The 13,267-nt window shown below is 42.9% G+C and overlaps 1 protein-coding gene across 2 annotated transcripts; it reads left to right on the forward strand.

The window, feature by feature from the left end:
* The first annotated feature begins 4,576 nt into the window (after nucleotides 1–4,576).
* On the forward strand, nucleotides 4,577–6,312 carry junba (JunB proto-oncogene, AP-1 transcription factor subunit a). Of its 2 annotated transcripts, XM_060899049.1 has the most exons (2): nucleotides 4,577–4,757; nucleotides 5,017–6,312. In XM_060899049.1, the coding sequence occupies exon 2, from the start codon at nucleotides 5,058–5,060 to the stop codon at nucleotides 5,922–5,924; it is 867 nt and encodes a 288-aa protein (XP_060755032.1). In that variant the 5' UTR covers nucleotides 4,577–4,757; nucleotides 5,017–5,057; the 3' UTR covers nucleotides 5,925–6,312. The 2 variants fall into 2 exon arrangements, with proteins under 2 accessions (XP_060755032.1, XP_060755031.1); XM_060899048.1 differs by having other exon boundaries at nucleotides 4,577–6,312.
* The last annotated feature ends 6,955 nt before the right edge of the window (nucleotides 6,313–13,267 follow it).

The following is a 13,267-nucleotide window of genomic DNA, read 5'->3' on the forward strand; positions in this document are numbered from 1 at the left end:
GGTTATTCAGAGTCATTTTAATTGATGGCAGGTGTGAACCCAAAAAGACTGAATGCTGTAATTAAATCAAAAGGTGCTTCAACAAAGTATTAGTTTAAGGGTGTGCACACTTATGCAACCGGCTTATTGTACGTTTTTTATTTTTTATGTTTCCCCCCCTCACAGATTTGTTTGTTTTTCAATTGAATTGTACAGGTTATAGGTCACATTAAAGGTAGGAAAACTTCTGAAATTATTTATTGTGGTTTCATATTTTTACATCAGAAAAACCTGTCATTTTAACGGGGTGTGTACACTTTTTATATATGGACATGGTATCAGGAAACAACTTCTTCTTCTTTTGGCTGCTCCCGATTAGGGGTTGCCACAGCGGATCTTTCATTTCCACCATTGATCCCTGTCTTCCACATCCTTCTCTACCACACCTGCCACTTTCATGTCCTCTCTCACCACATCCATGTATCTCCTCTTTGGGCTTCCTCGTTTCTGTGTGCCTGACAGCTCCATCCTCAACATTCTCCTTCCAACATGCTCTGCATCTCTTCTCAGGATGTGCCCATACCATCTCAGTCTCATCTTTCTTAGCTTCATTCCCAAGCTCTCCACATGTGCTGTCCCTCTGATGTGCTTGTTCCTTATCCTGTCCAACCTCCCATCGCAAACCTTAACATCCTCAACTCCGCCACCTCCAACTTTGCCTCCTGTCTCTTCGTTAAGGGTACAGTCTCCAATCCATACATCACAGCGGGTCTTACTACTGTCTTATACATCTTACCTTTCGCTTTTGCTGGGACTTTCCGATCACAAATGACTCCCAAAATCCTTCTCCAACTGCTCCACCCTGCCTGCGCTCTCTTTCTCACCTCACTATCGCAGCCCCCATTTTTCCGCACAGTTGACCCCAGGTACTTGAATTCACCAACTTTCTTTACGTCTACTCCTCGCATCTTCACTACATTCTCATCCCCATTCTCATTGATGCACAAGTATTCTGTCTTGCTACTGCTCGCCTTCATTCCTCTTCGTTCCAACGCATACCTCCATCTCTCCAAACCCAACTCAACCTCCTTTCTACTTTCACCACATCACAATATCATCCGCAAACATCATGTTCCATGGTGACTCTTGCCTCACTTCGTCCATCAAGCTATCCATCACTATGGCAAACAAGAAAGGACTCAAAGCAGATCCTTGATGAAGTCCCACCTTCACCTTGAACCATTCAGTCGTTCCAACTGCACACCTCACTGCTGTTAGACATGGTATCAGGAAACAATTTTATTTATACACCGTAGCCACATGTACACATAGGGTACCTTTTTTTTGTAGAAAGTAAAGATTTTGAGACACTGTAGTACAGGTGACGCCTATTTCGGTTGACATGTATGGACTCAATTTTGTGGAATAATTGTTAAACAGTATACAGTTAAACCCTAAAATGGGAGTCACGCCCCTTGTTTCTGGGTGAGGCTGAGAACTTTTCTGAAGTTAAATAGATCATTTTTAAACACACTTCCCATTTAACAAACACGTTAGAAACCAGAGGTGGACAGTAATGAAGTACTGTACATTTACTTGAGTGCTGTACTTAAGTACACTTTTTGAGTATCTGTACTTTACTTGAGTATTTTTTTTTTGGAAATGACTTTAACTTCACTACATTTGAAAGACAAATATCGTACTTTTTACTCCACTACATTTCTATCAAGGTCCTCGTTATTCATTACTATGAAGCAGCTTTGAAAGTGGATGTTTTTTCTTTTCTTTTCTTTTCTTTTCTAAAAGGTGATTGGTTTTTCGCACACTGTAAAATATAATAAGCTGACTTTACTTAAAAAAAATATGCAAAGTCGTTGCCTCAAAAAAAGTCATTTATGTTGATTTAGATAAATTAGATTGGGTTAACTTATTTTTTGTGAGTTTGCAGTACTCAAATTAACTTAGATTAGTTTGATTACATTAACTTATTTATTTTGAGTTTGCAGTACTCACATAAACTTATATTAATTTGATTACATTAACTTATTTATTGTGAGTTTGCAGTACTCATCTTATATAATTTTGATTACATTAACTTATTTATTTTAAGTTTACAGTACAAGTTAATGTAATCAAAATTATATAAGATGAGTACTGCAAACTCACAATAAATATGTTAATGTAATCAAATTAATATAAGTTTATGTGAGTACTGCAAACTCAAAATAAATAAGTTAATGTAATCAAACTAATCTAAGTTAATTTGAGTACTGCAAACTCACAAAAAATAAGTTAACCCAATCTAATTTATCTAAATCAACATAAATGACTTTTTTTGAGGCAACGACTTTGCATATTTTTTTTAAGTAAAGTCAACTTATTATATTTTACAGTGCAGGTGACACTGAGACAGCTGATCAGTAATCACTAGGGTCACATCACGTCCACAGACTGTATAGAATCAAGATCGATGATTTCTCAGCAGCATTATTTGAACACGATCGGTTGATAGCAGAAGGGAAGGAGGCGGTTCTTCCCAGGAATGCACACACTCATGGCCCATGAACCCATGTTTCAGTTTTCTGAAAGGATTAAAGATTCATTTCGTTTTAAATGTTTGCTTTGTTTGCCGAAAACAAACCACATCACGGCCTACAAAAACTCGCCATCCAACCTGCGGAAGCATATTGAGGTATATCAACGTTTTATTCCAAGAGAAAACTTGCAACGAAGTTGTCTGTGCTTTTAGAGCTAGTGATAACATTGCAATAGCTATGCAGTCTGGTTAGTCAAATGACTTTCTATGGATTTGCCCGCCAAGTTGCCGTAGCCTTGTCCACGGCTAATGTTAACACATAGCTAGTTAACTTGGACACTGTTAGTTAGGATGTAAAAACAGAGTTACGCTAACATGAATAACATTAACTTATCTGAAGTCCTTTCAGAAATATCTCATCTCATTATCTCTAGCCGCTTTATCCTGTTCTACAGGGTCGCAGGCAAGCTGGAGCCTATCCCAGCTGACTACGGGCGAAAGGCGGGGTACACCCTGGACAAGTCGCCAGGTCATCACAGGGCTGACACATAGACACAGACAACCATTCACACTCACATTCACACCTACGCTCAATTTAGAGTCACCAGTTAACCTAACCTGCATGTCTTTGGACTGTGGGGGAAACCGGAGCACCCGGAGGAAACCCACGCGGACACGGGGAGAACGTGCAAACTCCGCACAGAAAGCCCCTCGCCGGCCACGGGGCTCGAACCCAGACCTTCTTGCTGTGAGGCGACAGCGCTAACATCTACACCACCGTGCCACCCCCCCTTTCAGAAATATGTTTAGCATAATCTTGACAAATAAACAGAATGTAGAAATCTTTCTTTTCTAGTAGCGTTAGCTACCCAATATGATTTCGAGTTTGAAAAGAGTTTGCTAGCATGTCAAGTGGAGTTTCACTGACTAGCTAGCTTAACGTTAAACCACCATGATGGCACGGCATGCGTTCATTTTGTGAATTCACATTTCTGTCTTTGGTCACGGCATTAGGCTTTGTAAGTGTTGTGGCAATAATACAATGATGCGCTGACAGAAAATGTACTTTTAATACTTCTCATCTCATCTCATTATCTCTAGCCGCTTTATCCTGTTCTACAGGGTCGCAGGCAAGCTGGAGCCTATCCCAGCTGACTACGGACGAAAGGCGGGGTACACCCTGGACAAGTCGCCAGGTCATCACAGGGCTGACACATAGACACAGACAACCATTCACACTCACATTCACACCTACGGTCAATTTAGAGTCACCAGTTAACCTAACCTGCATGTCTTTGGACTGTGGGGGAAACCGGAGCACCCGGAGGAAACCCACGCGGACACGGGGAGAACATGCAAACTCCACACAGAAAGGCCCTCGCCGGCCACGGGGCTCGAACCCGGACCTTCTTGCTGTGAGGCGACAGTGCTAACCACTACACCACCGTGCCGCCGCTTTTAATACTTAAGTATTTTTAAAAGCAAGTACTTCAGTACTTTAACTTAAGTAAAAAATTGACTGGAGAATTTTCACTTGTATCGGAGTAACATTTGACCAGTCGGATCTGTACTTTGACTTAAGTAATGAAGTTGGGTACTCTGTCCACCTCTGTTAGAAACTCTCGGCTATGGGCTCTAACAACACATAAACCCTGCTGTCGCTGTCACACATAAAAGAAGAAGTCTAAACCCCAGTGTCTATAACCAACTTCACCTATTTATAACACTCTCCCCAGTCTGCTCTTGCCATGCTTTTGTTCTTGTTCTTTTGTTATTGTCTCCTTTTTTTCCCCACCAGTTGGTGGAAACTTTGCTAAAAGTGTTTGTTTTGTTATTTAGCTCGGGTTTGTTGTTTATTGTTGCTTTTTTTTTTAGCAAGTGATCGTGTTGCGTCTATGGAAACGAGACTACGCTTCCAGCCTTGTTTTTAAGTCTGAGTAGTTCCTGGCAACATCGTCAACTATAGAAGGCGTGGCCTGTTTCGGCCAATAGGCGGCGCCCTGTTCGTCACGAGAATATAAAACAGCGCGAGCCGACGCTCAGAACGTTCAGAACGCGCGTGTCGGGAACGGAAGTGTGTTTGTGTGAGCGCGCCGCGTGTCTGCATGCTGAGTGCGCTGTCAATAAAAGTGTTTCGGAAGGAGACAGACAGACACACAGACAGACAGACAGACAGAGGGTTTGGACATCATTTAGAGGCAGCTGTTAAAGAAAAAAGAAAGGAAAAGCGTCTGACAACTCGGTACAGTAAACAAAACGTTGTTTTTTTTTTGGTGTATGTGATTTTTTTTTCCTGGAAGTTTGTTTTTATAGCCTGTTAATATTTACGGAACGCACGAGATGTTTGGACACTGTGCGCTCTAGAGTGTTTTTTTTTTAAGTATATAAATATAAGCAAAAAAAAAAAAAAAGCCCTAATCTGTAAATGTGTCACATATCAACCAAAATGGAGCAACCGTTTTATCATGACGACTCGTTTCTCTCTGCTTATGGCACTCCAGACTCTGTGGCCCTGCGCGACTTCAAGCTCCTAAAGCAGAGCATGAGCAGCTTTGTCGAGCCTTACCGCAACTTCAAGACCGACTTGTACCCGACCGGGAGCGCGGACGCTGCTGCGACGCTGAAACTCGCTGCTCCAGAGCTGGAGCGTCTGATTGCGCACAGCGGCGGAGGCGTGATCACGAGCCCGAGCCCGGGTCAGTACCACCTGTACGGTCGCTCCATCACCGAGGAGCAGGAAGGCTTTGCGGACGGATTCGTCAAAGCCCTGGACGAGCTGCACAAGATGAACCAGGTAGCGCCACCGAACGTGTCCATCGGGGCCGGAGGAGTGCCGCCGGTGCCGGTGCCAGTGCCGCCTGCGCAGCCTGAAGCGCCTGTGTACGTCACGCTGAACAGCTGCAGCCCCAACACTAGCGTCCAGCAACCTGCTGGTACCTACCCTACCGCCACCATCAGCTACCTGCCTCACCAGCATCAGTACCACCACCAACAGCAGCAGCAACATCACCACAACAACCACCATCATCACCATCATCATCATCCCTTCCAGCACGCTCCCAGGCTCTCAGCGCTCAAAGAGGAGCCTCAGATCGTCCCCGACGTCCACGGCGCATGCGCGGACGGCTCGCCTCCGACCTCACCTGTCAACCTGGAGGAACAGGAGCGCATCAAGGCCGAGCGCAAGCGCCTGCGCAACCGGCTCGCGGCCACCAAGTGCAGGCGGCGGAAACTGGAGCGCATCTCGCGACTGGAGGACAAGGTGAAGGTGCTGAAGACGGACAACGCCGGTCTGTCCAACACCGCGTCACTGCTGCGCGAGCAGGTCGCTCAGCTCAAACAGAAGGTCATGACGCATGTGAGCAGCGGATGCCAGCTGATGCTGACGCCAAAGATCAAGTCGTACTGAGGTTCAGGGACTCATGGATTTTTTTTTTTTTTTTTAAACAGGGAAACACTGGAAGATTTCTTGATGTATTATTGCATTGCAGCACTGAATGAATTCGAGCATATGTTTCTTGTAGAAAACTTTTTAATGTGTTGCTATGTGTGTGTGTGTGGGTTTTTTTTCCCCCCTAAGCATTTCCTTTATAAACATGTTGCTCAAATGGTACCGAAAGAAAATGAAAGGACTGTCAGGACTGTCAGCAAAACTTCATCATCTTTGTCCGAGTTATATCCTATGAATACATAAGTTATTTTCATTGTTTACGTCCGCTTTATTCCGGACAGATCTTTACTGTAAATGTGATTTTTGTTTTTTATTTGTATTTAAGTAAAAGACTAAAAAAACTGGATCTGGTGTGTGTGTGTGTGTGTGTGTGTGTGTCCATAATCCTACTGCAGCATGCATAGATTTGTCCACTTCTTTATTACTTCCATGTCCTTGACGCTGTGCGCGTGCAGAACGTGCTGACGTCAAACAGAGAATCCAAAAAATGGGCAAATATTTAACATGTACGTCATCGAGAGTAGAACTGCCAGGAAACCCCGCCCACACTACCGGTTTAAGCAGGTTTTTTTTTTTTTTTGCTTTGAAGTTCAATGAATGAGTTGTGTGTGAATGGGTGAAAAAATTAGCAACTCGGGGAATTTCCCCGACTCTTGAGTTCCCAAAACAGTTTCGGCGAAAAGAAAACCTGAGATAAAAATAAGAACCGCGGACATTTTCCGGGTAGTTTGCACAAAATTAGAGCTATCGCAAGCACAAATGGCATGGAAGAGCTGAGAGATTGAGGTCGCTTCAGTCAGACGTACATTTGTTTTTCTCCTATTAATAGACTCAGTGTTGTTTTGTCACATTTACTGGCTACTGCAGATTATCTTCATCCTCTTAATCCCTCCACTTTAATCCTAATTAGCCTAATGAGTCGCGTGGGTGGTCACTGAGAAATGTAATTAGTTTTATTTGACCATCTGAAACATCAGTTTTTCAAAAAAGACATCACAAGGTCATGCCTTATAGGCTTCAAATTCAGATACAGTGTGTGTGTGTGATATGAGTGGATCAGGTACAGCAGTGACAGTAGTATTAAGGTTTTAATCTCTTACACACACACACACACACACACCTCACATTATTACATACTGTACACACACTCTCTCTTACCTCTCACATTACATACTGTACACACACACATCACATTATTACATACTGTACACACACACACACACATCACATTATTACATACTGTACACACACACACCTATCACATTATTACATACTGTATACACACACACCTATCACATTATGACATACTGTATACACACACACACACACACACACACACACACACACACACACACATCTATCACATTATTACATAGTGTATATACACACACACATCACGTTATTACATAGTGTATACACACACACACCTATCACATTATTACGTACTGTATACACACACACACACACACACACACCATATCTTATTCTTTTTATATTTGTATATGTAAATACTTAATTTATTTTAATTTATCTAGAAGTTTTCTCTATTTCTTTTCTCTGTTTATCTGTAATAATGCTGCTGGAATCTTAATTTCCCTGAGGGAACCCTCCCAAAGGGATCAATAAAGTTCTATCTAATCTCATCTATCTACCTATCACATTATTACATAGTGTATACACACACACACACACACACACACACACACATACCTATCACATTATTATATACTGTACACACACATACACACACCTCCTATCACGTTATTATATACTGTACACACACACACACACACACACACACACACACACACACACAACTCTTATCACATTAGTACATACTACACACACATACCTCTTATCACATTATTACATACTGTACACACACACACACACACACAACTCTTATCACATTAGTACATACTACACACACACCTCTTATCACATTATTACATACTGTACACGCACACACACACCTCCTATCACGTTATTACATACTGTATACACACACAATTCATCACATTATTACATACTGTACACACACACACCTGTCACATTATAACATACTGTATACACACTCTGTCTCTCTCTCTCTCTCCCCATCATATTATTACATACTGTACACACACACCTACACACACATGTTTACATTTAGACACTAAAGATCATCTTTTTTCCATGAAGTTCATCCTGTAACGCAAGAGTTCTAAAACTATTTTAACAATAAAAACAGAATCACATGCCACCCGATACGACACAACTACCTCACCATAAAAATGACTGTTTATTAGAGGCACCAGAAAGGGTTTGTTTTTCTCTCATTTCAGGTTTTTCCACAGGCAGCGTGGTGGTACAGTGGGTCGCTTTGCCACCTGGGTGGAGTTTCACAAGTTTTCCCCGTACCTGCATGAGTTTCCTTTGGGTTGTCTGGTTTCCTCTCACAGTCCAAAAACAGGGCATGAATGTAGGTGGACTGCTGTGATAAATTTCCCCAAGGTGTGAATAAGTGCATGTGTGTGGTGCCTTGAGGTGCACTGGCACCCGAGCCGGGGTGAATTCTTCTCGTTTGGGATTGGCTCCAGGGTTATACTGCAAACCTGATGAGGATGAAGTGATTACTGAAGATGAATGAATGAATGAATGAATGAATGAATGAATTTTTCCACCAGTGTAACCATTTTTATTAAACTTGTCATTACATGCAAGTTGATATATTATTTATAGGCATAAGATAATGGTTAAATCCCATCCCCCTGTCTCTGCCTCAGGGAGGTTTTCCTCACCACTGTCACTTCATTATGGATATAAATCTACATCTTGTTTTCTGTAAATCTGCTTTGTGAGATCTGTCTTTTAAAGCAAAATACAAATTTAAACTTGCATCTCCGTATATATCCATGTTGAGCGACGATCACACTGAAGAACACTGAAAAAGCTCACCATGATGCAACAGCAAACAAAAAGTCTGTGTCTGTTCAGAGGTAGTATTAGTGAGCCAAGCCCAGTCTGGGTAACCCCAAATGGAGGCATGAGGGCATTTTATCCGAGTCAGGGATCAGCGTTAATGCATGTTTACTGTACTCCCTTTATAATACAAGAGCTTTAGTTGTGAGAGCTCCTGAAAACTTTGTACGGTATTTCAAGTGTGTTAGAGTCATACTTTTTATCCATTTATAGTTGTGTTTTATCTTGTGGAACAAATCTGTTCCTGTTATTACTTAAAGCTATAAACAGTTATTCCGCTCACTAGACTCAGTGTTTATCATCTCATCTCATTATCTCTAGCCGCTTTATCCTTCTACAGGGTCGCAGGCAAGCTGGAGCCTATCCCAGCTGACTACGGGCAAAAGGCGGGGTACACCCTGGACAAGTCGCCAGGTCATCACAGGGCTGACACATAGACACAGACAACCATTCACACTCACATTCACACCTACGGTCAATTTAGAGTCACCAGTTAACCTAACCTGCATGTCTTTGGACTGTGGGGGAAACCGGATCACCTGGAGGAAACCCACGCGGACACGGGGAGAACATGCAAACTCCGCACAAGAAGGCCCTCGCTGGCCATGGGGCTCGAACCCGGACCTTCTTGCTGTGAGGCGACAGCGCTTAGCACTACACCACCGTGCCACCCCAGTGTTTATCATTCTTTTGTAATTAAAAAAAACACCATATAGTGGTTTGTCTTGTTACTGAGAAAACTGACAGCTTTAAAGCTGACAGCACCGACATTGGAGACTCCTTCCATAAACGTTAAACATCTCTGTACAGAAAACTTCACCACATCAACAATTACAGGTTTTTATTACATTTGTTCATGTGAAGTGTCTCCATACAAGTCCCTGTACAAGGTGTTTGAGATATGGTACATGCAGTGTTGGGTAGCATGGTGGTGTAGTGGTTAGCACTGTTGCCTCACAGCAAGAAGGTTCTGGGTTCGAGCCCAATAGCTGACAGGGGCCTTTCTGTGTGGAGTTTGCATGTTTTCCCCATGTCTGTGTGGTTTTACTCCAAGTGCTCTGATTTTCCCCACAGTCTAAAGACATGTGGTTAGGCTGAAGTGGCCTTGAGCAAGGCACCTAACCCCAGGCACTGTAGCATAGCTGCCCACTGCTGTGTGTGTGCTAAGGCTGCAACGATTCACCACGGTGCCCCAAAAATTGAGTTGATACCTGCCATACCGATTATCAATCCATGTAGTCGTATTTTCGGTTCGATTCAGCGAAATTTTTTATTTACTGATTTATAAACACACTTTTACCGCATAACCATTACACTTACATTGTTAAATCAATGCGAGAAAGCAATCAGCTGGAATAGAGCACAGCTTTGCTTCTAAATAAAATGTGCAATTTAATTGGTTTGGGTCCTTGCTCTTGTCCAATCAGAGTAGCTGACACTTTGCATGGGCAACACCATTGCTAGACACCAAAATGGCGGAAGCCAAGCTGAAAGATCCTGGCTACGTTTTGGGTTTCGAGAAGACATGAAGGACGTTGCAATGTGCCACACATGTTATGTTGATGTGAAGTATAAGGGAGGGTCAACTACAAACCTTGCAAATCATCCATCAATCCATCCATCCATTCATCCATTATCTGTAGCCGCCTATCCTGTGCAGGGTCGCAGGCAAGCTGGAGCCTATCCCAGCTGACTATGGACGAGAGGCGGGGTACACCCTGGACAAGTCGCCAGGTCATCGCAGGGCTTACACATAGAGACAAACAACCATTCACACTCACATTCACACCTACGGTCAATTTAGAGCCACCAATTAGCCTAACCTCGTCAAGTCAAGTTTATTTGTATAGCACTTTTAACAACAGACATTGTCACAAAGCAGTTTTACAGAATTTGAATGACTTTAAATATGAGCTAATTTTATCCCTAATCTATCCCCAATGAGCAAGCCTGTGGCGACGGTGGCGAGGAAAAACTCCCTCAGACGACATGAGGAAGAAACCTCGAGAGGAACTAGACTCAAGAGGGAACCCATCCTCATTTGGGTGATAACAGGCAATGTGATTCTAACAGTTTTAACATGAAGGCAGTTTCATTGATGTGTTAACTCTTCATTGATGGAAACTTGAGTGCAAAACTGTTCATGACAACTGCAGTTGACTGTCCATATGGGGTTGTCCTCCACAGGAGCGATCTGATGAGACTCCAGCCAGACACAAGGCATCAGGATGGATCAGGCAGGTCTGCATGTCTTTGGACTGTGGGAGAAACCAGAGCACCCGGAGGAAACCCACGCAGACATAAGGAGAACATGCAAACGCCATACAGAAAGGCCTTCGTCAGTCACTGGGGTCGAACCCAGAACCTTCTTGCTGTGAGGCGACCGTGCTAACCTGAAAGTGTTACAAAAGTACGCAGGGATGGTTAAAACTGACTGATGTGATTTCCTTTACCTGTGATCAGTTAAAGTTTAGAGCCAAAGTTATAAAACAGTTTTACATGTTACTGAGTTCCTACTGTTCCTTGTACTCGTGTATTGACAGTACTGACTGAACTGTAATGAACATGCATACTGACTGATCCGCACTGCTCTGTGCTCAGGAACTCATCAGTTCATCTCATCTCATTATCTCTAGCTACTTTATCCTGTTCTACAGGGTCGCAGGCAAACTGGAGCCTATCCCAGCTGACTACAGGCGAAAGGCGGGGTACACCCTGGACAAGTCACCAGGTCATCACAGGGCTGACACACAGACACAGACAACCATTCACACTCACGGTCAATTTAGAGTCACCAGTTAACCTAACCTGCATGTCTTTGGACTGTGGGGGAAACCGGAGCACCCGGAGGAAACCCACGCGGACACAGGGAGAACATGCAAACTCCGCACAGAAAGGCCCTCACCGGCCACGGGGCTCGAACCCGGACCTTCTTGCTGTGAGGCAACAGCGCTAACCACTACACCACCGTGCCGCCCCTCATCAGTTCAATTTGACAAAATATCCTCATCTCATTATCTCTAGCCGCTTTATCCTTCTACAGGGTCGCAGGCAAGCTGGAGCCTATCCCAGCTGACTACGGGCGAAAGGCGGGGTACACCCTGGACAAGTCGCCAGGTCATCACAGGGCTGACACATAGACACACACAACCATTCACACTCACATTCACACCTACGGTCAATTTAGAGTCACCAGTTAACCTAACCTGCATGTCTTTGGACTGTGGGGGAAACCAGAGCACCCGGAGGAAACCCACGCAGACACGGGGAGAACATGCAAACTCCACACAGAAAGGCCCTCGCTGGCCCCGGGGCTCGAACCCAGGACCTTCTTGCTGTGAGGCGACAGCGCTAACCACTACACCACCGTGCCGCCACAAAATATCCTTATTTTATATATTTTGTTTGAAGCATTTTACACTTACAGATCCTGTTCCCTAGTCAGCATTTGGAAAATTTTCATCTTTCCAGACAAATTTCAATTGGATTTAGTTAATTAAAGTTTAAAATCTGAGGTTTGTTTGTCCTTTATATTTAGTTGCACAATCGAATGGTTTGAATCGTGAATTGAATCGGTGTCTTAGTGAATCGTTGCAGCCCTAGTGTGTGCTCATTGCTCACTTGTGTGTCTGTGTCACTGCTTCAGATGGGTTAAATGCAGAGGACAAATTTCACTGTGCTTGAGTGTGCATGTGACAAATAAAAGGCTTCTTCTTCTACTTAAATACTACATTATATTACAGACACAACCATTACCATAAGGAACAAGTTTTATTGTGATGCGGATGGTCAAAGTTGAACATCAAGCTTCTTGCAGGAGAAAAAGGGCAGCATTTATTCATTACTGTGTTCAAAAACATGACTGAACCCTCCCACTAAACAGGAACACATTTCAGACATTGATGAAGCATCGCCATCTAGTGGTCATTTGGTTCATTACATTTTACTGTATGAAGTCAAATTGCAGCTACTGTCGATTATTTTACGACACAATTTTCGTTTTTTTTTTTTTTTTAAGGCAAGTGTTCCAGAGCTTAATGACTGTCCAGATTCTTCTGGAAAAATTCAATTCTAGTTAATATAGCACCTTCACGTTTTCATTTAACTCACCTTTGTATATTCTGTTAGTTTTACAGTGGTGCTTGAAAGTTTGTGAACCCTTTAGAATTTTCTATATTTCTGCATAAATATGACCTAAAACATCATCAGATTTTCACACAAGTCCTAAAAGTAGATAAAGAGAACCCAGTTAAACAAATGAGACAAAAATATTACACTTGGTCATTTATTTATTGAGGAAAATGATCCAATATTACATATCTGTGAGTGGCAAAAGTATG

This window comes from Neoarius graeffei, chromosome 18 (genome assembly GCF_027579695.1).
Source record: "Neoarius graeffei isolate fNeoGra1 chromosome 18, fNeoGra1.pri, whole genome shotgun sequence".
Lineage (NCBI taxonomy): Eukaryota > Metazoa > Chordata > Actinopteri > Siluriformes > Ariidae > Neoarius > Neoarius graeffei.

Coding starts and splice junctions, on each gene's coding strand:
- junba (XM_060899048.1), top strand. CDS start 4,941: ATGTGTCACATATCAACCAAAATGGAGCAACCGTTTTATCATGACGAC.